This window comes from Phoenix dactylifera, chromosome 14 (assembly GCF_009389715.1).
Source record: "Phoenix dactylifera cultivar Barhee BC4 chromosome 14, palm_55x_up_171113_PBpolish2nd_filt_p, whole genome shotgun sequence".
In the NCBI taxonomy this organism is placed as follows: domain Eukaryota; kingdom Viridiplantae; phylum Streptophyta; class Magnoliopsida; order Arecales; family Arecaceae; genus Phoenix; species Phoenix dactylifera.
In genome coordinates this window covers 3,979,490-4,003,800 of record NC_052405.1, presented here as the reverse complement: position 1 = coordinate 4,003,800, position 24,311 = coordinate 3,979,490, and the positions used below count along the sequence as shown (strand labels likewise).

The 24,311-nt window shown below is 38.0% G+C and overlaps 1 protein-coding gene across 3 annotated transcripts; it reads left to right on the top strand.

Annotated features, from left to right (window-relative positions):
* Positions 1-684: 684 nt before the first annotated feature.
* LOC103718330 (ubiquitin-like modifier-activating enzyme 5) lies at positions 685-22,522 on the top strand. 3 transcript variants are annotated; one of them, XM_026808953.2, is made up of 14 exons: positions 685-942; positions 1,393-1,461; positions 1,564-1,677; positions 3,128-3,256; positions 3,522-3,590; positions 8,115-8,267; positions 8,490-8,526; positions 11,318-11,400; positions 16,056-16,130; positions 17,720-17,794; positions 18,121-18,207; positions 18,324-18,439; positions 21,901-21,969; positions 22,059-22,522. In XM_026808953.2, the coding sequence occupies exons 1-13, from the start codon at positions 859-861 to the stop codon at positions 21,926-21,928; spliced, it is 1,119 nt and encodes a 372-aa protein (XP_026664754.2). In that variant the 5' UTR covers positions 685-858; the 3' UTR covers positions 21,929-21,969; positions 22,059-22,522. The 3 variants fall into 3 exon arrangements, with proteins under 3 accessions (XP_026664754.2, XP_026664753.2, XP_008805329.2); XM_026808952.2 differs by having other exon boundaries at positions 688-942; positions 1,402-1,461; positions 21,920-21,969; XM_008807107.4 differs by having other exon boundaries at positions 688-942; positions 21,920-21,969.
* Positions 22,523-24,311: the final 1,789 nt, after the last annotated feature.

Here is a 24,311-nt window from a genome sequence, read left to right as displayed (position 1 = left end):
AATTTTAATTTCAACTGATCACTCGGCAGACTACTCAAGTTGAGCACAATTAAGCTTGGGTCACACTGCTCACACGCACGCATAAATACACACACGTGTGTGTATGTATACATATGTATGTATATATGCATGCATAAATGAAACTATCTAGATCCACTTGCCCTCCTTGGATCTTTTAAAGGGATTTTCGATACTTCAGTGGTGTGTGCCGAACGCAGAGATGCCTGGAAGGGCATTTCTTTTGCCCGACGGATACTAGGTACGGACCGGCTCATTCTCGAGGGTGACTCGGCATTGGATCCGGAGTTGGAATCGTGCAGATGAGGATAGGCCGCTACTCCTCGACATACGTAGACTATTGTAAGAGTGTGATGCCCACCAGGCCACACATCTATAGGAAAGCGAATGGAGCAGCTGATTGGGTTGCATCCTATGTGGCCAATCATTATGGTAGATTTGTATGAATGGAGCGTAACAGAGTGCCGGGTTCTTTGTCTATTTTGTTGTTTTTTGATTTTGTTGGCCGCATCCACACCCATAGAATATGAACAGCTGTTGTACCTAAAAAAATAAATATTTTATTTATTATTTTTTTGTTGAAGAAGTTTTGTTTTATTCTACGAGTCATCGCACGCCTAACCCGTCCGAGTTACTTTCCGCGCTGACGATTCGATTCAGTCATCAATCTGAGCGAATCGCCCACCGTTACACCGTATTCCCAGCAACGCCAGAGGAAATACACGGCAACGTCTCGGGGGCGGCGCGCAGAGCGAGAGACTACGCCGGAGGCGAAGCGGAAGCGGAGAATTTGGTAATCGAGATCTCCGGGAGAGCCAAGAGAGACGAGAGGCGGCGCCAATGGAGGAAGAGCTCAAATCACTTCTCCAAGACGTCGAATCGCTCCAGCGATCTCAAACCAAATCCCCCGATTCAATCGACGAGGTCTCCTCCCACTTGGTCTTTGGTTTTCTTGTTTAAATTTCCTCTTCGATTCTTAGATCGATATCCTCCGTTGCGATGAAACAATTGTCCCAATAATTTGGTGATCTGATTTGATCTCTCATGATATGTTAGGGTTTATATGTATGTATATATATATAGTTGGTGAAGTATCCATTGATCTGTTTCTCTTATGCGCCGGATCTTCTAACTTGCCGGCCGTTCCAGAGTTCTCTCTGTTGTTTTTTTTTTTATTCCTGTTAATTTCTGTTATACCACGTTGTTCCTTGAATTGTTTAACGATGCCGTTCTTCTCTGGTGTCTGCTGTCTCCTCTGCTTTTCCTCTTTCGATTCCACAATTTTATGGATAAAATTCTGATCGAAGACTCCTCAATTTTGTGCTTATTGTTGAATTATCCATCTAACTTTGTTTCTGGTGTTGTTTGCTGAAGATGCAACAGAAAGTAGTTAGAATCATGAATCTTGCAAAGACTGGGGCCTCGCGGCGCTCCAAAGTCAAGGTCTTTTTTCTTACAGAAACTGTTTTTTGTCAACCGTCATATGTTAATAGCTGCTAATTTTGGTATATGGTAGTTTTATGATGCGTGTGGTGTGGTATGCAGGATATGAGTGCCGAGGTGGTGGACAGCAATCCCTATAGTAGGCTGATGGCCCTTCAGCGCATGGGCATTGTGGAGAACTATGAAAGGATACGAGAATTCTCGGTTGCAATAGTCGTGCGTATCTGTCTTATCTCTTCTTTTATTCTCATAAACTTTAAAGTTGCATGAGCTTTTGATTAAATTTGATGCTGATTTAGACCAAGATCGACAATGATTTTTAAGTATGAGTCATGAATAAGATATAATATAATCAAATATAGATGTCCCTAGAACAATCTTTATCTAATGCAAAATTATGTCAATGATTGGAAAATTTGACGTCACAACCTGCTCTAAGAATTGTTCGTGTTTTGTGGGAAGTGGGAACCATAACTGATGAAATTATTTTGGGGTTGTTAAGGGATCAAATCTCATGTTACACAACTTATTAATCAATAATGATAATATTTATTCAGATATATGAATAAAGTGCTATAACAGCACATTCTATGCACTTGAGCAAACTGAGATTGCATCAGCTATGCATCAGCTAACAAGTTTTGAAACCCAAAACATACCTCTTGCCCTGAAATCATGTGGTGGATGTAATGTATGCTTGAGGGCAATGGCCAAAGTATACATCTGAAGGAGACCCACCTCTCATATCCTAGGGAATCATGTCGAGCCACGAGAACTCTAGGCTTGAGCTTGTTGCACACTTGAGGTGATATAGACTGGAAATGCAGGGTAGTGGGGGATTTTGCAGATAAATCTCATGGTGTATAAACCAGAGAAAAGTATGCATAGTTATACAGTGAATGATGATGAATGATGAAAAACTAAAATACATTACTATGATTTGTCTGTTCATGGAAAATCAAATTACTAGCAGGCTGAATATCACTTCAGGTGGGTAGGAGAGTGTGACATCTAGGTCTAAGAGGATAGAGTGTTATATCTAGTGCACATTGTGAGCTATTACACGGTGATGTATGGGTGCTATTGTAAGAGATGAGACAAGAGGCCAAATAGTGCAAATAGGATTTTTTTTTATGAAGCTACGCGAATTAGTAATTAAATACTGGCTAGTAGGATTTCTAGCCTTATCAACATCCATGGAGTATGAAGAGATGAAACTTCATTACTATAGCTATTAATGGAAGCAAGTATATGATCAGCCAAGACGGTATTGAGGTAGTAAGAGGGTTTGAGAGTGGAGGAAGCACTATTTTAAGTACCTGTCTGTATTGGGTGTATCATACTATATCCGGTAGGGTATTGATACTCGGTACGCCTCTTGTACTGAGTGTCCCTGCCATAAACTATACTGTATCAACTATCAACACTGTACGAGGTTGGGATCTGATGGCCTTTGGAAGATATTTTGGAGGCAAATGATTACCATTCCTCAAGACCTTTACATATTGTAATATTAGGTTAGATATCTAGATTCTAGTTTGTTGACCTGTTCTTCTTATTAAAAAACAATAGTTTCTTATCGTTTGTCGTGAAACTCTAGTGTGTGGTAGTATTATCTATTTTTTAGTTTACATCTCAATTGATGAAATTTCTGTTGTTGCCACAGGGTATAGGTGGTGTAGGCAGTGTTGCTGCAGAGATGCTCACAAGGTGTGGAATTGGTCGCTTGTTGTTGTATGACTATGACACGGTGGAGTTGGCTAACATGAACAGATTATTCTTTCGTCCTGACCAGGCATGCTGGTTCTTCTTAAGAACTCTCTCTCTCTCTCCCCATCTCCTTTTCTTTTGGGGTGGGTGGACTGGTGGGGGGGTGGGTGGGGATGCACTTTCGTTGTGTTTCTTCCTGCCCTTTTGTTTTGGTCTGTCTGGATATCTCGTAAATGGATTTGTGATTGTCTATTTTGCACATTGTTGCAGTTTAAAGAATACCCTGTTGCTTAAAATTGTTCATTCCTTGAGGGATGAGCCTCTTCACACACACAACTTCTCCCATGCAGGTTGGCATGACCAAGACAGATGCTGCTGTCCAGACCCTTTCAGATATCAATCCAGATGTTGTTTTGGAAGTAAGTCTTTACATATTGGCTATTATTACTTTACCTTCTAGTGCACTATTTCCATGCTTTTTTTCCCTTTTTTGCTTTTTAAGTCTTTTAGAGGTGGTGAAGAAGATGAAGAAGTATCTCTTCATTATGTTGTCATGAAGCATGTTTTCTTACTGTTCTAGAAGTTATAACTCAGTTATACATAGGGAATACTTTCAGTCAAGCCAAACTGTCAGACACTTATCAACTTGCCAGCAATGTTGCATGGGCTTCAATGAGAAAGTAGGATTCAGATATATTTTGAGTTTCTGACTGGCAACAATGAAACAATGAAGCAGAGAGCTACATGGCACAGATTATAAAGATTCTAAATCTTATTAGATTGGTACTGGTTTTTATCAAGCTGCATAGTTTCATCTTCTGTTTACCTGACAACTTTTTTCTTCCATTGTTGGAAACTTATTAGTAATTAGTAATTCATATCAGCATATGCCTCTCTTGATCTTAAAAATTTCAGAATTTTAACTTATTTGGTGAATATGTAGAAAACAATAATGCTAGAAAACAATAATGCTTTCATATACCTTGAAAGATGGTCAGCAAGTGTAAATTCTGAAACTTAAGGTTGTTTAGATGCTGTAGGTTATTATAACTAAAGAACATTAGCATCAAGGATAATGAATAAGGATACTAGCATGATAGATGGCATGCCATGTTTTAGATGCTCCAAGAAAACTGAAAGGTTACTGATTGTTCTTCTGTTAAAATACATGTTTCTGTAACTCCACTGTTAACCACACTCCAAAAACATCAAAAGTCCACTTCCAATGTCATTTTGGTGGGATTTATTTGAGATTTGTGTTTGACTTGCTCTTGGAAGTCTGACTCTTTGACATCTTTAGAACATGCAAACAGAAGTATCGGAAGTTTCTAATACATCCAACTCGCCGATACTTATTGACATGATTCCTTCAAGTCGGAGGGATGAGTCTAGGTAATATGTTTGCTTAGGCATTTCCCCATAGGGTTTTTGCTATGATTAAGTTAAAAACTAGACAAATCTATGAGACTGCTGAATAAGTATATGGAAAATTTGTGTACTGGTAATTGTATAAGAAAATTAAAATAATGATCAGCATTTCCTCTATGGACCCAGTAGATGAATTTAGGAAACAGTATCTGTTAGTCATTTTTATCAAGGTCTGTACCATCAGCATCAGCTATAAACTAATCGAACCTTGCCAGTTATGCCTATCAAAGGATAAATTGTTGGTCTAAGAAAACTCGTCCAACTTCATAATTCATATGTAGGTTTGAATTTTTAGGCTTGAAGTTGGAATATTGTAGCGGAATCACCTTCGAGCATAGATGGCAAATTGATTTTTATGTAGTAGTCTTGGCTTTTATCCCATATGATACTTCCACTAATTATGTGAGTTACAGATCTTCTTAAAAGTTTTCACTTACCTAAATCCCTGAATAGAAGTTTCTAGTGATAATCTGAATGATTTTTTTTTGGGAGTAGTCAAGTATAAAGCCAAGTGCATGCCTCTTTTGTCCTTTGCGGGGGCCGCTAGGATGTGGTGGGGGTGTTGTTGGATGATGAAATGAAATGATGAATCAAAATATTATCCGGCAATTGGTAATTGGACGATTGATAAACATGAATGCTTCTATAATGTTAAACTACAGCGAAAGTTTGACAACAATGTAGATGACATCTCCATATATCTGTATAATAAGGTTTTATGAAGGGGTGAGAAAGCTAAAAGATTGCTGGCATGGATATAAGCTTCTCGTGGCAATGCTGATGTGGATGTCGATCCTTGGTAAAGGGTCATAATGTAGTTGATTTAACATGTTGTGATATCTTTGTGACTAAGAAAATATGGTCCGTTTCTATTTTGTGTAACATGGAAATAACATCACAGTTAGCCGTATATAAGAATGTAGTATGTCAAAGGATGACTCATAATATTCCAAGTAGTTACAACAAGCTTCATGGTTTTGGCCGTGATTATGGTTTATCTCCATACAACAGAGGAATTGAACATTGTGCTTTTTGCCTCTATCAGTAACTTTTGTTTGTATAGATAGAATGAACCCACACTCATCTCATTTTTTTAAAATGTATCATTTGGAAATTCTTTGTGAAAATTGCAGATAATTGCTCACTAAATTCAATATATTTAAGTAGGAACTCATCATTGTAATCAATAAATCATCATCCTTATCACCATAACACACCATCATATGATTGATTATAAGATGATTGATAGGTACAAATGTTACTGTTCAATTGAACTTGTGGTGGCTGATACATGACTATGGTAAGAAGCTATATAGCATGGATTCAAAAACTATTAGTACAGGATGGTACAACTAGTACTATACCTTTCCAACATGGAACCAGCACCAGTACAGGTGTCGAGACAGTGAAACCCTGTTACTTGTACATACTTAATGTACCAGACCTATTGGTCTGTACTGGTGCATGCTGATGGTACCATATCGACAGTACCAATGTATACCAACAGTTTTTTTTTTTCTCACATAATGTTGGTACTGATACCATACCGGTACAGAACCTTTTTGATAGGAAAATGTTATAGGGTTCAGTAATGGTATTCAAAACCTTGCTATATAGCGAACTAAGGAGTAACCTGATTGTCAAGAACCTGTAGGCATCTTGGAAGTGTAGACTAGTTTGGGTGCTACGAAATAGTTGAGATGATTACTTGTGTCACATAGTGATGCTGATATAGACGTTCCATAGGGGAAAAGAATGCACATGTAAATGAGGCAGTGTCTGGTCACCACAAATATATATATTCATGTTTCTGTTTATTTAATGAAGTAAGGAAACAATGAGGTCTAGCATAACTTTAAACCTACCAATAATAAATTACAAGGTATACCCTATAAACCTAACCCTATCATTAATTTGTTGAATTTATTATAAGCAAAATTTTTACTGAAAGTTCATTTAGGATATGTAAAAGCACTGCTCAATAAACTCAAAATTCTCAAGGGTGAGTGTATCGTGGTCCAAATTTTATTTACCATTTACTGCCACTTTAAGACTTCACCATGCTATATAAAATGACTTGTGAGGGTTCCCATAAGACTTTGTACATGCTTATATGTACACCTCTGTGTATATAGGTGCATATGTATGTATACTTGTGTATATAGGTGCATACAACCAATCAGTCAGCAAATTAGTGAATTTTATCAAGTTCAAATTGGGTTGTCTTATTATAGAATTATAGGCATAACAAATCTAATTCTACTGTCATAGTATAGCGCAGGAGTTCTATATAAAACTAAAGTCATGTGCACAACTTTGTGAAGTGTTCTACTATTATAATTCCAAGCACCCTCCAGTCATAGTGTATCAAGATTCAACATTCTTATAGCAAAGACAATGGTAATTGGTACATCACTATCATTAAGTTAATCATTAGATCATTTAGAGAAACGTAGGCTAGTCTACACGAGAATCATTAACACGACCTTCAGCAGCTATATCCTAGCATTTCATTAGTTGTACTTGTAACTGCCATCTATTATAGCGAAAAAAAACTTAGATTGGTACACTGATGCAAACTCGAACATGAGAGTAGTAACTCAAATGTGGATGCCAAACATTCATGTGGATCATGATGCGATGAATATGGATATATTCCTCACAGTATAGGTGGAAAGGCTGTTGGTAATGCCTACATTGCATGGCTGATGGAGAATTGTGGAAATTTTGACCTATATGGTTTGGACTGTGGAGTAACCCTTTTGATGACCTTTATGTTGGTTCATCCACTGTTTGTTCTAATTGTAATGTCTGGGTGAAGAACTGCGTGAAGATGAATTCTTAGGACTTTGCTTAGCGCCTGAACCTTGCATATGTTTCACATAGGCTGAAATATATTTGGTAGGAGTAGGAGACCTTTCGAGGCCTCTCAAGTTTTGCAGTCTCATTTGTGGTATGGTTAATAGGCTGCTCAATTATTCTGGTAGACCAAGAACTGAAGAACTGCAACGACTATTTGCATTCTCATCATTGTAAGCCTCACATTTATCTGGATGCATGATTATTCCTCAATATAAATGTATCAAAAACATTGCCTGGATTCCAAGTTGTCTTACGAAATGTTACTTGTCTCAAAAAGCTACATGGCATGTAAGCAACAATGAAAAGAAACTAGTGCTTCTCCCACCACATGCTATATATGATGTGTGTTTTTAAGTATTTCTGCATTTAACTATATAATAAATGTATGATAGGGTAAATGATCAAAACAAAAAGTTCAAAAATTTTAATTCTTAATATCCAATTTATCTATCACAACAAGTTGTGTTTATGAATGGTTGATTAATGTACTCACTTTTTTAACTGCTGGTAATTAGAAAAAAAAAAGAGAAAAGGATATTATAATATCTATTTTGATCTTCAAGTCAATCAAAGTTGACTTCATTTCTTGTATCTTTTTGTCTTCTTCATATACAAATGTTTATGGTGACGACTCATGCTTTTCTTGTCCTTAGAGCTATTCATTAAACATCACAACTGTAAAAGGGTTTGAAATCTTCACGGAGAGTCTTAAATTTCAAGGCTCCCAGAAATCTGGACGAAGTACTGGAGTTGATCTTGTTTTGAGCTGTGTTGATAATTATGAGGCTCGTATGGTTGTGAACCAGGTAATGACCTTTTCTATGGGACCTTGTTATCTACAGGCTCAATAGGAAATACAAAATGATGATTATTTTCCAAAAGACAACAAAACAATTTTATTGTTTTGCAACTATCATCTTTTGCAGTTTTTTTGGATTTTAATGATACCCTTCTCTTATGCTTTAGCATGGGCATTCTCATTTTCTTTTTGTTCTGTTTCTAAAACAGTTGTTACTTTTGTTGTTCAGGCATGCAATGAGCTGGGTCAGACATGGATGGAGTCTGGTAACATACATGCTCTCATTTATTTTTGAAGATTCAATCATGATATTTCTGTGATTTTCTATATATTTGTTGAGACCTTGGATGATGGCTGCTATATCACTGCAATTTGTGTCCATTAGCTGTGATCGTAGGGTGTACTGATAATATTAGCTCCCTTACTTTTAGCTAAATATTTGTTTTAGAATCTAGCAGTAACTTTGGACAAGAAATATTTAATTCATCTCTTCTATTTATCACCGTATAACATCAAAAATCAGAACTGGGTTCAGATATAGAAATATTGGTTATTATGATCAAATTTTATGTGGTAAAAATTCTCTCAACTTCATTAGAATTTTTGTGGTTTAGTCACTCAAATAAAGTTTGGTTTGTTATGTGCTGGAAATATTTTTTCAAACAATGGTTTGTAAAATCTTACAAGGAATGTTACCATGACCATCAAGTCTTCCATCTATCTTGGGTTGGCTTTTTATAAGGAGCGTTTATATTTCTATGTTTATAAATGTGCAAATATGAGGATGACAGACAATGCTTCTAGGCTAACTTAGATGCCCAATGGCTATTGTCATGCTGGGTCTTTCAATTTAGTTATGCACTCCAACCATTATACCCTAGATATCTTAAAACATATATGCATGGCAGAATTTAAGTGGTTTGGATGATTATTAGCCAATAATCAAAGTAAAGCTATTATTCTATTGTCAAAAAATCATTCATTTGATAATCATTTGATGTGCACATAAATTTTATTTTAGTCTTTCTGGACATTGTAGATCATGATGAACAGTGTGGCTTATCAATTTAGATATCCCACCTTGTAATTTGACTACTAGGCACAGTATAGTTATGCGCCATGAACATAAAAAGCATTGTACACATGCATGAAGCATGATAGGAAAATAAGCTAGAGAAGATCTCATTATGTGCCTAACTTGGGTAAGATAGGACACGCTCTTGTTCTGCCTCCTCATAAAAGTGACCTTGTGCCTCGTAAGGATGAAGATAAAATCGTTCGATGGCAAAACTATCGGGATAAGCTTTTAGAAGTATAGGCTATGATAAGTCATAGTGATTAGAAAACAAATTTTCAGATACATTGACAGTGTAAGAGAGATAAGGTTATATCATATATATGCCATTTTGAAACTATGTTAAGGCTTTAAAAATCGAACGAACCAGACCGAACCATCCAATTTGTACCGAACCTAGGACAACTCGGTTTAGACATGCTTGATTCAGGGGCAACTCTAGTCAAACCATGGGCCAATGGAGCGAACCGTTCTAAAATCACTCGGTTCACCCTGTACCACATATGAGCCGAGGTCAAACCACTCAGTTTGCTTGGCGTTGTGAAAACCCTTGCTTCCATCTCTGTCTTTGGCTCGTCCTCTATTGCATCTATCATGCTCATGCCTTGTCTTCGGCTTCTCCATTGTCAAATCCCTTCAAGGCTCGGCCTTGCTCAGCTTCTTCATTGCCAACCCCTATCCAGCTGGCATTGATAGCAGCCGGCCACCACCTTAGTTGCCTGGATCTCGCCGTCGGTGGCGGAATCTGATTGTATTTTGAATCCAGCAAGCTCAAGGTGCTTGGCAACACCCCATGGTGAATTCAATCCTCTCTCTCTCTCTCTCTATTTTCCTCTGTTTTCTTCTCTGTTTAATGGCTCAGTAGAGGCCAGCCATGGTGGTGGAGGGGTGGAGGCCATTCTGCCTGCTTCCGAGGTCTCATGTCCATCTCTGCTGGCAATTCTACCCTTCATATACTTATATTTTGCTAGATACTTTTTTATTCCATGTTTATAAGAAGGATCTATGATTTATGTCAAGTCAAATTGGGGGATTGGCTTGGGGTTTTATTATCAGTATATTACAGAGATGTATCATCTAATTTATTGTTACATCCTTCTATTCTTTTCATGAGGGAAATTATACAATATATCTGCTACATACAAATGGTATGCTTGCTACAGTAGCCATGCATGCATGTAGAATAAGGTAACATGCACTTGAGTATATTATGTAACATTTATCGATAATGGCTTCTTATGGCTGCAATGGAATCTTCCGCTTGTTCCATTCAACTTATATTTTGCCTTGCTTCTTTATTCAATTCTACATTGTATTGCCTTTTCTACCTACCATTGCTCCTCAGTCCACTCCATCCCATCTTCACCATCAATAAGGATCATCCAACAAGGTTTCTAGAGAGATTGACATTTGAGGGTTCCCAGTCCATGGCTTCTAGTTCAAGATGGGGCTTCTAGTTTTTGCCTTGGCATTTATAAGAGTTCCCACTGCCTTCAATTGAGAGCAAACCTTGGCATAGTCCTTGTTCTCACTGCATCATTGACTTAAAACAAATGTAAAAGCTTCTATAACTTGTCTAAAGACAGGAGAAGAATCCCTGGATTTATATATTGAGGAGTTGATAGCTCCAGCCTTCTATTTTCTTGGGTTATATGTATGTCATAGTAATATCTTTTTCTTTGCAACCATCTTCTATTGGAAGAATGGAAAATCTATACTTTAGAAAGCACTTCTCTATACCTTTTTTTTTTTCAAAAAAAAAAGTAAGCTGCTTAGATTAGTAGAAAGAAAGGCCAACTCATGGTTGTTTTCGAATGTGAACATTAAATTATTTTTTGTTCTATTTATCTGCCTCCGTTTAAGTTCAAAAGCTCAAATTCTATGATGCTGAATATAAAACACCAGGCGGATTTGCCTATGATATATCAGCTGTGCATTGTGGGGAAGGAATGAACTAAAACTTTTAAGATTTTTTATGGCAGGTGTATCTGAAGATGCTGTTTCAGGTCATATACAACTGCTGGTTCCTGGGGAAACTGCTTGTTTTGCATGTGCCCCTCCTTTGGTAAGTTAATATGTCTTTAGCTGGGTTCAAGAACCATGCAGTGGAATTACAATGTGTAGATGAATACTTTCTTCCCAGATTTCCAGCTTGGGCTTGGCTCATTAAGAGGTTGTTTGACCTCAGCTCTGCTCATAAACAAGCCAAGTCTGAACATGTGTTTTGTTCAGATATTGAAAGAAAGCTCCACTTGGTTCGACTGAAGCTTGGCTCAAGGGTTAGCTGAGCTGAGCCTGAACAGGTTATGTTGAGCTTGGCTTTAGTTCAAGCCAAGCTCAAGCAGCTCAATTAATTTCTGAGTCGAGCCCAAGCAGCCCAGCACTCGGTTCGTCTTGGCTTGTCTGCAACTCTACGCCTTACTAACCTTTTTTAGAGTAAACTAGTTGTACATAGTTTACCACTTTGTATGAGGGCCTTGCTTTCTATTGCAACTAGCAAATTATAGGGTATTTTTGTCATTAAATTTTGAAAATGATATTTTTGCTTCGAATCATATTATCTTAAGGGTCTTGTCATTAAATAATGAATAAGATATTTGCTTTGATACACTGTGACTACAGTTAGTGACCTGGTAGTTTGAATTTCATGAATGTTACACTGATTGTATCACTTATGGGAATTACTAACTTTGTTAAGCATTTGATTTGCTTTTTATCCTTATTTATTATGGTGGATGCATGCACATAAACATACAGAATTGGAAACAATTTACAAACTGAAGACATGCCTGTGCATGAGATAAGAACAAATGTGGCAAGTTAGCAATCATTTTTTGGGATTTAAGATTATGGTTTCTTATAACATGTGGTTCTTGTTGATTGGGTTTGGTGTTAAGTCATTCGTGGGATGGAAGTTGACAATGCTTGCAGGGTAATTGTACAATGGTGTATCAATGAGGATTAGTGTGAAGTTGCTTATGAGGCAACATTGAGGAACACATATTAAGAGAAATTACTTGTCCATTATATGTGCAAGAATGATGATACATTGATACTTGCTATCTTGATCTTCAGATTTTGGTTTTTGTACTTAGGCCTCTACTTTTGTGGGCGCAATTGTCTTCATTGATGCTAGTTGTTCTGTCCAAGTGAAATGTTGAAGCTCTGTAATTTGAGCCATAAACATTTGATTAGCTGCTCTGCAGATGCTTAAAGAGGCCTTGCTAATAAGAAAAGAGGGAAACAAAAGTTGCACTGATTGTGCTTGTTGACTTCTATTATTGTGTCTTATATTGGAGTGTTATGAAATAGACTTATTCACGTGATGAAACTCTGTCTTTTATCTAACATATCTTGTAGCATTGATTGAGCCACAACCTTGTTTCAAAGAGGTGCTGGATGTGGCTGCATATGGCTAAAGTGCACTTATTCTTTAATAGCTGATGCTATGGGGAAACAGTTAATTCTGCTCTAGACATCAGAAAGTAACAGTATCAAATTTACATTCATACAAACTTCACAATACCATGGGTAGGTGTTGATTTTGTTAGTGCAACTGCATGTTATGTTTGTGGCAGCTGAGATACACACGAAAAAGAGGTGCAAAGATTCAGTTTACTGTTAGAAGATGCACATGCAGAGAAAAGGAGAGGTAATTACATTAGCGAGGAAAAAGAAGGCTCATGGCATTTGATAGCCTTATTTTGGATGATGAACTGAGGTGAGATGTGGAATGTTTTGGTTGATTGAGACAAGACTAGTCAGCAATGTTTAAGATACTAGTGCCATACATGTATCGGTATTTTATTGGGATGATATGGTGCCAATGACTGTCTGGTAAGGGGTGTCAATGGAGGCTGATAACCTGCTAACCTGACCCAAAATGTACGGTTTGGATCTAAAAATTGGGCCCAGTTAGCCATTGGGTAGAGCTTGGATCCCAAAAAAATTGGTTTTCTACCATATACTTATTATGACTTAACATTTGTCTTGGTTTTTGTTTATTAGAATTTTTCTGTTTATCTTTTGGTTGCATAGATGAACCAAAAGTAATAGCTGAAATGATATCTACCTTTCAATTCATTTTCAATTATTTTTTATTATCAACATTTTTCATAATTCAGAGTTCTTAGGGAAGGATTGTGGGTGCATTAAATTGCCTAGAAAAATAATTTAAAAAACTAGCAAAATACTTATTGAAGATCTGATTTTTCCTCGAATCACAACCCGATACGCGAAGGTTTGTGTATAGATGTGGCCAAACCCAACTCAAATCCGACTTGCTGTCACCCTAATCTAGTACTAGGGACTTCTTTTGTGTGTGTGTTTTGTTTTCAATTTGTTTTGAATTTTTATCTTAAATGATTTTTTATTTTTTTTAAAAATTTTTTCTATATTTAAGTGGTTTTTGAGACAGATGGGATGTATGGTGCCAATAATGGTTTCAAGAGTTGTGATATCAATAACATTTTTAAAAAAGAACCAACAAGTATAAGTGAAACATCAATTTTTTTCTTGTTCTCTCCCTCTCCCTGTTTCTCGGTCTCCGCCTATATTAACCCCGTCACTAAAGCAAAAGGAAAGAGAGTATGGCCACCAGGTACTCTCTCCTTTCCTTCTTGGAATTAGGCAATCTGTTCAAGTCACTCTTGCTATTGTTCAAACCAAGCCTTGTACCTGCCCTGCCCTGACTTGTTTTTCCAGGATAGGTGGGACATCCCGGTCCAATATAGGATCAATATCCTGCAGGGAGTCAGTCCCATTTTCCCGTTGGAACTACAATGGCTAAGGAGTTCTTTCTAGTTGTATTAACTAGATGTATTGGTAGTGACACTTATTAGTATAGAGAAGCTTATTCTCTCAGCAGATGCTTGAAAATTGTATGGGCAAAATCTCTGATTTTTTTAGGAGACGGTCGGGCTATCGATGTTATGGAGGATAGCTGGCTCTTTGAGAGGCCTCTTAGTAGATGGCCTACCTTGATCGATGCTGGATGCCTAGAGGGGCGTAGAGTCTGCAACCTGTTTACCCCTAGTGGGCAGGCATGGGACGAGGATCTGATTCGACGAGCTTTTGGGGAGCGGCTGGCCGAGCAAGTCCTATCTCTGTCGATTTCGGCTGTGGAAGCTGTGGATAGGAGGGTGTGGAGCACAATTGGGAGGCCAGAGGTGAAGGCCCGGGATTTAGCCCAGGTGATCAGGAGGGCTCCAGCTCGTCAGATAGAGGGGGGCTGGATCTGGAGGCTCTGCATTCATCCACGAGTCGCCTTGTTTGTCTGGAAGGTAGCTTCAGGGTGTTTACCTACCAGAGGCATGTTGGCTCGGCGAGGGATGCAAGTTTCTCCGGTATGCTTGGATTGCCCGGAGGTGGAGTCTATCTTCCATGTCGTTAGAGGATGCCCGAGGGCTGCCCAGATCTGGAGGTGTGCCTGGGGTCCCCTTGATCCAGGGCTGGGGTGGTCGACGATTGAGGACTTTCTATTGTTTCTGGAGACTTCAGCGAGGAGGCCAGGCTTGGAGAGTCCCGAGATCAGGGTTGCCTACTTACTTACCACTGTTGGCTAGATAGGAATGCCCGAGTCTTCGAGGTCAGTAGCGGAGATGACTCTTCTTCATGCGAAGGAGATTATCCGCAGCGCTACGCTGTCGTCCCTGGAGCCGGCTGGAGAAATCTGGGGCTCCCCTCTTGCTAATGCAGCGCCCAGGACCGTGCAAGTCTCATGGGAGCCTCAACCTCCTGGTTTTCTCAAGGTAAACTTTGATGACAGTGTTAGTGAGGGAGGATGCACTAGAGGTGTGGGCTTTGTTATCAGAAACTATGATGCTCGTCTGATAGCGGCTGGGGGCCAGTAGATCTTCGACAGGTCTGTGGTCAGTGCTGAGCTCAGAGCTAGCTGCATGGGAGGGAGTCATCTATGCGGGGTGGATGTTGGGTGCGGGCCGCATCCTGCTCGAGAGAGACTCAGCTTCGATGATTGAGTGCATTCAAGATTTGGAGTTTGATGAAGGGTCCAGCCCGTTGATCCACGATGTTTGCAGACTCTTGGACGAGGGAGGCCTATCGTGGGCCAAATATGTCTACAGGGAGGTGAACAGCGCGGCTGATTGGGTAGCCTTATTTGCGGCCCACCACTCTGGAGCCTTCACCTGGGGGGACCACGTGTCGGTGCCTCACTCTCTATGTTATCTTTTTTTTCTGATTTTGTTGGATGCACCCACCTTCGGCGGGTATGAACTGCCATTGTACCCAAAAAAAAATGTCAGTACATAGTGAGTGGTAGTGAGCAAATGCACAACATTTTCTTTCTTCATGGAGATGATAATAAATAGCAAAAGTTTAGATTCTAGAATGTGGTTGGGGATGTTAAGTTTCTATTGAAATGGTTTACCCAGGTTATTGTTTAAAGGTTGTCCTTACACTAGTAATCTCTTACTGTTTCAGTTGTTTTACCAAAAAAAAATCTTTTATCCTTTCCGTTTTAGTAAGATCGCCATGATCTTGGTTACATAATTAATATGTTGGTCCTTTTATGTGCACTATGCTATTTGATGTTGTGGAAACATTAATGAACTAAAACTTGATGTGATGTGTTATCGATATAAGAGGCATCTCTCCCTGTGCTCTGATGATGATCCAAGTGAATGTTAAACTGTTAGTTTTGCCATCATTTTGTATCGTTTGACTGTATGAAACTGTTGATAAAGTTCTAATGTGTTATAGGTTGTAGCATCTGGAGTGGATGAACGTACACTCAAGCGAGAAGGTGTGTGTGCTGCATCTTTGCCAACAACCATGGTGAGGAGATTCTCTCTCCTTTTTATGTGTCTCCTCTGTTTCACTTCTATTAGCCAAAGAAAAAAATCAAGGTGTTGTAGGCTCATTTTCATTTCAAGAAACAATTATTAATCTTTTTCGAAATATCTTTCCATCAAAATTATGATATTCTTAAACGTTATTGCGACGGTCATATATGTCAGTCATCCAGCTTATGATTGGAAACATTGTATTTTCATGCTTAGAGTAATAAACTGTAAGGTGTATTAATTAGAGAAACTGTTGTATATTTATATAGTTATATGGTATATGTTTTGTATCCAATTACTTTGCACATGCTTTACGTGAGGGGGTGGCATCAACTGTAATTCCATATGTTGGGTTATTCATGCAGCCAATTTACCTACAGCACTTCAGAATAGTTTTCTAGTTGTAATTCTCTATGGATTTTGTTGGATATTTGAGTTACCTCAACTAGCAAGCCTTGTGCCATCCACATAGGATCAGCTTTATGGATCAACATTTAACCCACTAATGTTTAAGAGCATGATCCTATATGGATCAGTGTCAATTCCTAAGCAACGCTGTTCATGCAAAACTTGAAAGCTAGGAGACTTACCTTTACTAGGTTGTGCATTGTTGTGTTACATGTGAAATGCATTGAATGAATTGGTGTTACCTGAGTAGCTATGGGCATTTTTGGATCTTAACACATTCACCACCATGAAAATACTTTCTCTTTAAGTTACAAAAGATTTTCATCAAGGGTAACATGTGTTGCTTTTAGTTGCACTTAATTCTGAGCTGTTTAATTCTTAGTAATTTGGCAGGAATTTTAAGGTGCATCTCAATATGGGATTTTTCATTGGCACATGCTTATGTTTATCCAAAACATTGTTCGTATGGTATTCTTATAGGTGTTTATTTTTTTTTTCAATTCGGAAATGTTCTCCTTTCTTCCATCATCTTTCCATTTGTTGTCTCCAGAATTTGAATCATAGTCTCAGTTTTAATTTCTTCCATGCAGCTATTAATTTGATTGCCAGGATAAATTGAGCAATAGAATATAATGATGTTATTGGACTATTATGATTTGATTTTTAACCATTGTTTTCCCTGTATTTTTAGTATATGTATAACCGTACTGCCTATCATGGAAAACTGGAATTTCTGTGTTGATTACAAATTCTTACTCAGGGTTCAAGAACTCAACTTTTCTTCATTGGACTTAACATTTGTAACCAATGAATTTATTACCTGTATTTTCTCTAAGACAATAAAATTCCCTTCATTTGTAAGAGTTGCTTTAGTGGCCCTGATAACATATTTATTTTCATGATAATAATTTTCTTTAGCAGCTTCTGTATTCTTACAAATAAGCATAATATTCTGACATTTTTTTATCTGTTTTTTATTTGGAAAGATTAAGCATACAATGCTGTATGTATGCCATTTTCCCATCCTCTTTTGCTTTTTCCTAATGTGATAATGCTGGTTTTCTATTTCCCGATATGATTTGTCATCAGTTGTTCTTGGACAAGCTGTTCATTGTTTGCTAGCATTGTTATCTTTACCCAATTTTACTAGCTGGAGATAGATTATCTATTCAGGGGGTTGTTGCTGGTCTCCTAGTTCAGAATGCGCTTAAATACTTGCTGAAGTTTGGCCAAGTTTCTCCTTATTTGGTAAGTTCAACTCTTGAAAATTTAATCCATCATCAACTTGTACCTAAGTTCTTGTACTTATGTAGAACTTTTAGCACCACCACTGGATCTTCATGTGTTTCAAGTCTTTTAATCAACATTCATATGTTACACATCTTGTTTTTCTTGAGAAAAAAAACTCCACAATTTTAGCATATGCACTAAATGTATGAATGCCTAATAGATATTGTTTAACTCACTGGCGATCAACAAAAGCTGAATTAATTGGAAAATTTTACAACTTTCTATGGGGTACCGATGTTTAGAGCATTCTCTGGATGACTTTCATCACATCATTTACACTGCAGGGATATAATTCACTAAAAGATTATTTTCCAACCATGGAAATGAGACCAAATCCACAATGTTCGAACTTGGCATGTGTTGAGCGGCAGGTATATAGTTTGCATGCTACGTATTCATGAAGTGGCATTTTATAGAATTAAAACCCGTGTTCTGCCCATCATATTGTGCATCCGGAGTCATGGTTACAACAACATATATTGTGCAGAACGAATACATCCAAACAAAACCAGCTAGAGATGCTGCAGCTAAGGTGAAGGTGGAAGCTGAAGCATCAGCAGCAACAGAAGGCCCACTTCACTTGGAGAATGACTGGAATATAAGGTACTTTATGCTTGTTGGTAATCTTAATAAGCTCCTAGAAGCTTAATTAGCTACATGAAGAGGAAAGTTATCTGCTTTTTTTTCACTGTATAATACTCACATCCATCTAAATGTTATAGTCACAATGCGACCTTTATGGTGTACATGCATTGTTGTATATGCATGTTCATCATGTTGTGTGCTGATGTGTTATTTCATTTTTTATAGTAGTCTATGCCTGTAGCTGAACGTACATGCACTCCTTGTGCTACCATATGCTCATTTGGGTGCACAAGTCTTCATGTGTGTATGTTTGTGCATGCTTATTCTTCAGAAACTATTTGTGAGAATTGCTCATCCCTCTTCTGATCGGATAGTTGGGTTGATCCTTATCATTTTGCCCTTTAAATTGTTCATTGGTTGAAGGCGCTATTGAATTTAATGGGATGGACTATAAAAAGATTTTTTTAATTTGGGTTTTGTATCAATACTTGTATCGTTTAATCCTGAGTCACCTCATTCATCAGAAAGTCCTAGTAAGTGAATCGTGCCCAGCAGCTCCACTGTGATTTCCACTGTCATCCTGATTATGCTAGGTTCAGATCACCTGCTGTTGTTCGTAGGTAGTTTTGCCTCTCTATAGTTCTAGACTTTGTCATCATTGCAACAACATGTTTAAGTGTCTGTTGTCAGAACTCAACTTGATGATGACCCAATTTAAGCTGATTAAGGTAGGGTTTTCTATCCTGCCTCTGAAAATACTTTAAACTTGCATAATTTATTTAATCTAGCATTTTTGGAACTTTCTTGCTCTACATATTCAACCAGTCTAAACACTAATCTCTTTCCTTTAGAGATATTTTATAGCTGATTTAAATGCCTTTTTGCAATTCTTTGCAATTTTTTGTGCCTAAGTATATTTTGGGGTCCTTTCATCCACTTCCCATGTCTTAATGGTTATGGTTGATAGTTTCCAAATAAGTTTTGAAAAACATAACCTAGATAATTGGGACATATAGCTAATGTAATTATGTTTTAGAAAGCTCTTTTTCTTGCTTAATAATTTTAATGTTGGAAAAAAAAGTATTAGATGTAATATTGGTTAGAGAAAACAAGTTTGTTTTTTTGGTTTTAGCTTGACATTATATCTTATTTGAGAGAAAACTTGATAGCATATCAATTTATAAAACTTTAAGCCCATTTGGAAGGTTTTAGTCAAGTTCATTTCTAAATTCTAACCAATTTTTTAAATTCTAACCATTTTTTCAATTCTAGATCCATTAAATCCTTGCTTGATTTAATCGTAGCTCGAAAGATTTGTTGAAGAAATTCTAGATACATGACCGCTCGAGATTAATTGCCATATGAAACAAAAAAATATCAATAAATATTTAAGCAAACCGTGAAATTGAAGCTGCAAGTTATCAATCCAGAAATTCTTCACTTCAAATCAAGTATTTAAGTACTGCAGCCTTGGGGCGTGCTGTCTGGTGGCTGTTATGGCAGATCCCATGCAGCACCTAAATAAGGAGAGGATATTAGGGTCCCTTACGGTTTGGTATGGAGCTGTACTGAACCATATCAACCTGTGCTGAAGTGGCATGGGTTGATATGAGCTGGCATGCTCGATAGTCAGTACCAACCTTTTGTCAGGTGCCCATATTGCCCCGACAAGGTATGTGCAGGCTGACATAGATCTCAGCATGGACTGATGCATGAAACCTTGCTCCCTGTTTGGATCAAGTCAATCAGGCTGACTTTAGTGGAGAATATGGTGTTATTCTTGGGAAGATTCCCAGGATCTAAACATGATGAGGGGGTCCTGCTTTCTCTGTTGTTGTTGACCGAGAACTTACAGCCAAGTTGACTATGTTGACGTAGGTCTTATGCTATGTCATGTTTTGATACGCTATGATATCAGTCAGTATAACATAATATGACTAGTGCATGATCCATAAGAATAATCAAAATCACAACAAATCATTCATCTTCTTGCATAAAATCTGCCCATCTTCTGGTCTGTGATCTGGCAATATCAGACATGTCAAGGTAGACCTATTCAATAGGCGGGCCATGGTAGGTTCGGTCTGGCTCAACCAAAGATATAACTAAAATTAACCTGAGCATGGTACTTGGGCTTTGGGTCAAGCCTCGGACTTCCTGGATCCTCTTTTTTCAGTTTAAAAGTTATAAAAAAAATACTTGCCTAGATTAAATGCTTGAAAAGGATTGGCAAGGTCTATGCACTTTTTATGGTTGTTCATAAGGAGTGCTCGTGCATGAAGGTGGACTATTAATATTTTATTTGGTCACCAACCAGATTTCTAAGGCATAAGTATACATTATATATTATATAAGACTTTGGCTCTGGCCGAGCTGAACTAAACCTTAGCCTGGCCTGTTTTAATAGGTGGGCTCATATTTCAAGCCCGGCTTGGGCCGCCAGGCTTAAAATGCAGGCCCAATCCTGTCCCAAATGCTTCGGGCATGTGCAGGCTAGGTGGGTCGTCGGGTGCATGAACAGGTTGTCAAAAGGCATATTCATGTCATATCCTAGTGTACGACAGAAATAGACAAGTTTGCATGTCAATTAGTAGTTTGAAATTGTTGTCTATATCAATATGTTGCATGTGATACAAACCCACATAAGCTATCATAAGATTATAAGGCAAATGTTGAGTTTGTAGGGAACTATTACATGCTCTTGAGCCTCAATAATCTACTTCTCATACAAATTAAAATGTTCTCTTTGAGTGATCAAGTAATCGCTGCCTTGAAAGTAGAAACTTAATAAATGTTGCGTTTAGGTGAGGTCAGTAAGTGATTCAATAGCAAGCATGATTGAGATAAGGATATTGAAGAGACCTTCAAAATCACTGTCACATTATTGCCAAAAGAAAATTAGAATTTAGTGGACATGGAAATTGAGCAAGTCTCAATCTGAAGGAGCTGCTCTTGCTGATGTTGGTAGATGAGTGGATTTCATAGTATTTTCCTGCATTCAAGTATTGCAGTGATTATTGCTAACTGGACTCTAGATTATAGATTAACATCTTTAAACACATTGCTTCAGAAGTTTGAATTATTCTCTATAAACAGAGGATGAAGGTGATTTTTATATTAATTCCATTATCGCAGACAACCAAATAAACTTAACTGCACCATTACATTACCCTAGAGTATTGGATGTATATATAGTTAAAACAATTTAATGGATATCAAGTTTTGAGGTAGACATGTTGGCATCCATCTGCCAGATATTGTCAATGCAGAATGTCAAACCTTGTATGTTCTTAGGTTTGATCTTGAGACAATGGATGCTTCAGATTGCTGATAAAATAAGAGTGCTAATATTTGTCAAAGGGTTTATATTTATGTTCTAAACTGTGATCTTCCTAAAATCTTCAATATTACCTGTCCATTTTAAAGAGTTCTTGTGATAGGTTTTCACTTACAAGACTTCAGCTTTTCTTGATATTCAGATTTTACTTGTTTATACAGTGTTGTTGATGATACCGAGATGGAAACATCAAATGCTTCCAGTGCATCAGGTGATCTATCTGCCATGGTGGAACCTCTATTTTCTCTTTTCTTGGTTTAAATCTTTCTCATTCCTGCACCTCTTTTCAAACACATGCAGGTGCTCTTCCGGAAGGGCTTACCCATGAGCTCCCAAGCGCTGACAAATATCCGGAGTCACTGGTTGTTGGAGAGGCGAGCCCTGTGGTGGATGATCTTGAGGATCTACAGCGCCAGCTTGATGCCCTCAATGCATTGTGACCTTCCAGAAACATAAACCTCCATGCAATTTTATTTGAACCCTTTTTTTCTGGTGCAAAGGGTATTTATCAGTAACATTGGCTTCCCTGATTCCCTTCTGAAAAGAAAAAAGGGGAATGGGGGAAAGAGGTCTTGATCTAATTATGAGTTACATTAGCTTCCTTTGTTCCTTTCAGAAAAGGGAAATGGGGGGAAGGGGTCTTGATCTAATTATGAGAGACCTTCAGTTCTTATTCACTTAACCCGCATTCCTCCAAATGCTACAGAATTTAAGTTTACTTTTCTATGGAGCCGCAAAAGATCTAGTGCCTGCAATCTTTGGTGACAAAATGTGTTGAAAGTTCAAAACTTTTACTCTCTCTCTCTGACTCTCTGTATGTGTATGTGTGTTCATGCGTATGCAAAGCACAGGCATGCATGCACACTCGTCTGGGTGTCTGTGGATACCCCAAGTCCAGAGACTTCATGTATTGGTGACCTTTTGTCTTCAAATTAGTGCAGCATTCTTGAATGAAACTGCAATTGTCTCTTCAGGTTCAGATTCAAGACTGGCACCAACTGCCATGTTCAAGAGTCACACATTATTGAACCTTTCTTTTATGCTTATGAATAAGTTAGAGGCAAATTCCAGTTCGGTCAGTTCTCATGAAGCTAAGATCCATGGTAGGGGATGCTGGGGTGAGTAATTCAAGGCTGTTAACCCCACATCAGCTGCACTTTGCCCCACCTGCCCTGCCTGCATAAAACAAAATTGTCATTCTATTTGTTGGAAGTTGGCGCAGGTGAGCACTGCAGTCAGTCTACTTGAGCCTTTGGTTGGTCTTCTCTTGTTTAGAACATTTTAAAGCAGTATTAGAGAGGTGTTTTAGACTTAGAGGGTTGATATTTTCTAGTTGTGATGGTCTGCTGGGGGGATTTTACACACTTGCAGATTAATCACAGGTTGCTGGAAAACCCGGCAGCTGCATGATGGCAAGCAAAAGGCTGCAATGTGAAAGAGCATTTTCTGTTTCTCTGAAGTTCTAATTAGATGCAATTGGAATCATAGGCAATCAAGTGCTTCCAATATGTTCTCAAAAAAAAAAAAAGTGCCTCCAATAGATGGTGGTTCTACATGGAAGAGAAATTAAAGAGATGTTGGGGCAGCTGCAATTTACTGGCTTAAAATGTTTTGGTAGATGCCCTATTCATCTGCATTAGGCATATGGAACTATCTAGACATTGGAAAATGGAACCTGAACCTGGAAAATTGATATTTGAGAATGAACACTGTCCGCTCTTTTTGAAGCAGCATGGCCTACAAAGTCCTACGCTTGCATTTGAAGGAGCTATCCTGGTTGAGGATGAACCAGCTCTACTACGATGATTGGTTGGATCTAGAGATGTGTTGGGACTTGGGGGTGGGCACTTATCCTCTACTTTAGGACATTTGGAGCTTGGAAAGAGGGAGCATATTTTTTTGCAAACGAGACAAACTATCAAGAGGTGAACGGAGTTGCAGGTTGGGTAGCTTTTTTGTGGCTGATTATTCGATATGTTACATTTTGATTTTTTTAGATGTATTTATACTAAAATAATGTCAAAAGCTCATCTTAGCCGAAAGAGAGAGCGCCATACCTTACTTCAGTTCACATAGAGAGCGGAGAGGGTAGTCTTAGAAATAATAGGAAAAAGCTAATAATAATATAAGTGTGAATAGAGGAGAGGTGGATGTACACTAGCCTATGTCTGCATGCAAAAAGTTGTTTCTATGTTTGAAACTTATCATACCCAAATTATAATGGGGTAATTTTATCAAAATCCATCCTCAAAAAAAAAAAAAAATCCCATGAAAATCATTTTTTCCGTTGGAGCGAGCGAGTGTAGCTCTTTATACAATGGCCAGCATTATATAATTTTGGAACAAATCTCTGCTTACACCAACAATGGTACAAAAAAAGGAAAAAAGCAATGTAGTTTAAATATTGAGTGACATTATACGTGCCAGCTGATTTAAGGGCCCATTACTAGCAACCTAGGCTCAAGTCCATTTTAAACTGCTTCGAATTTAAAGCAACTACTTCGAATTTATTAGTTCAACGGGTTGGGTGGATGTTTGCAACTCTTCTCCTTC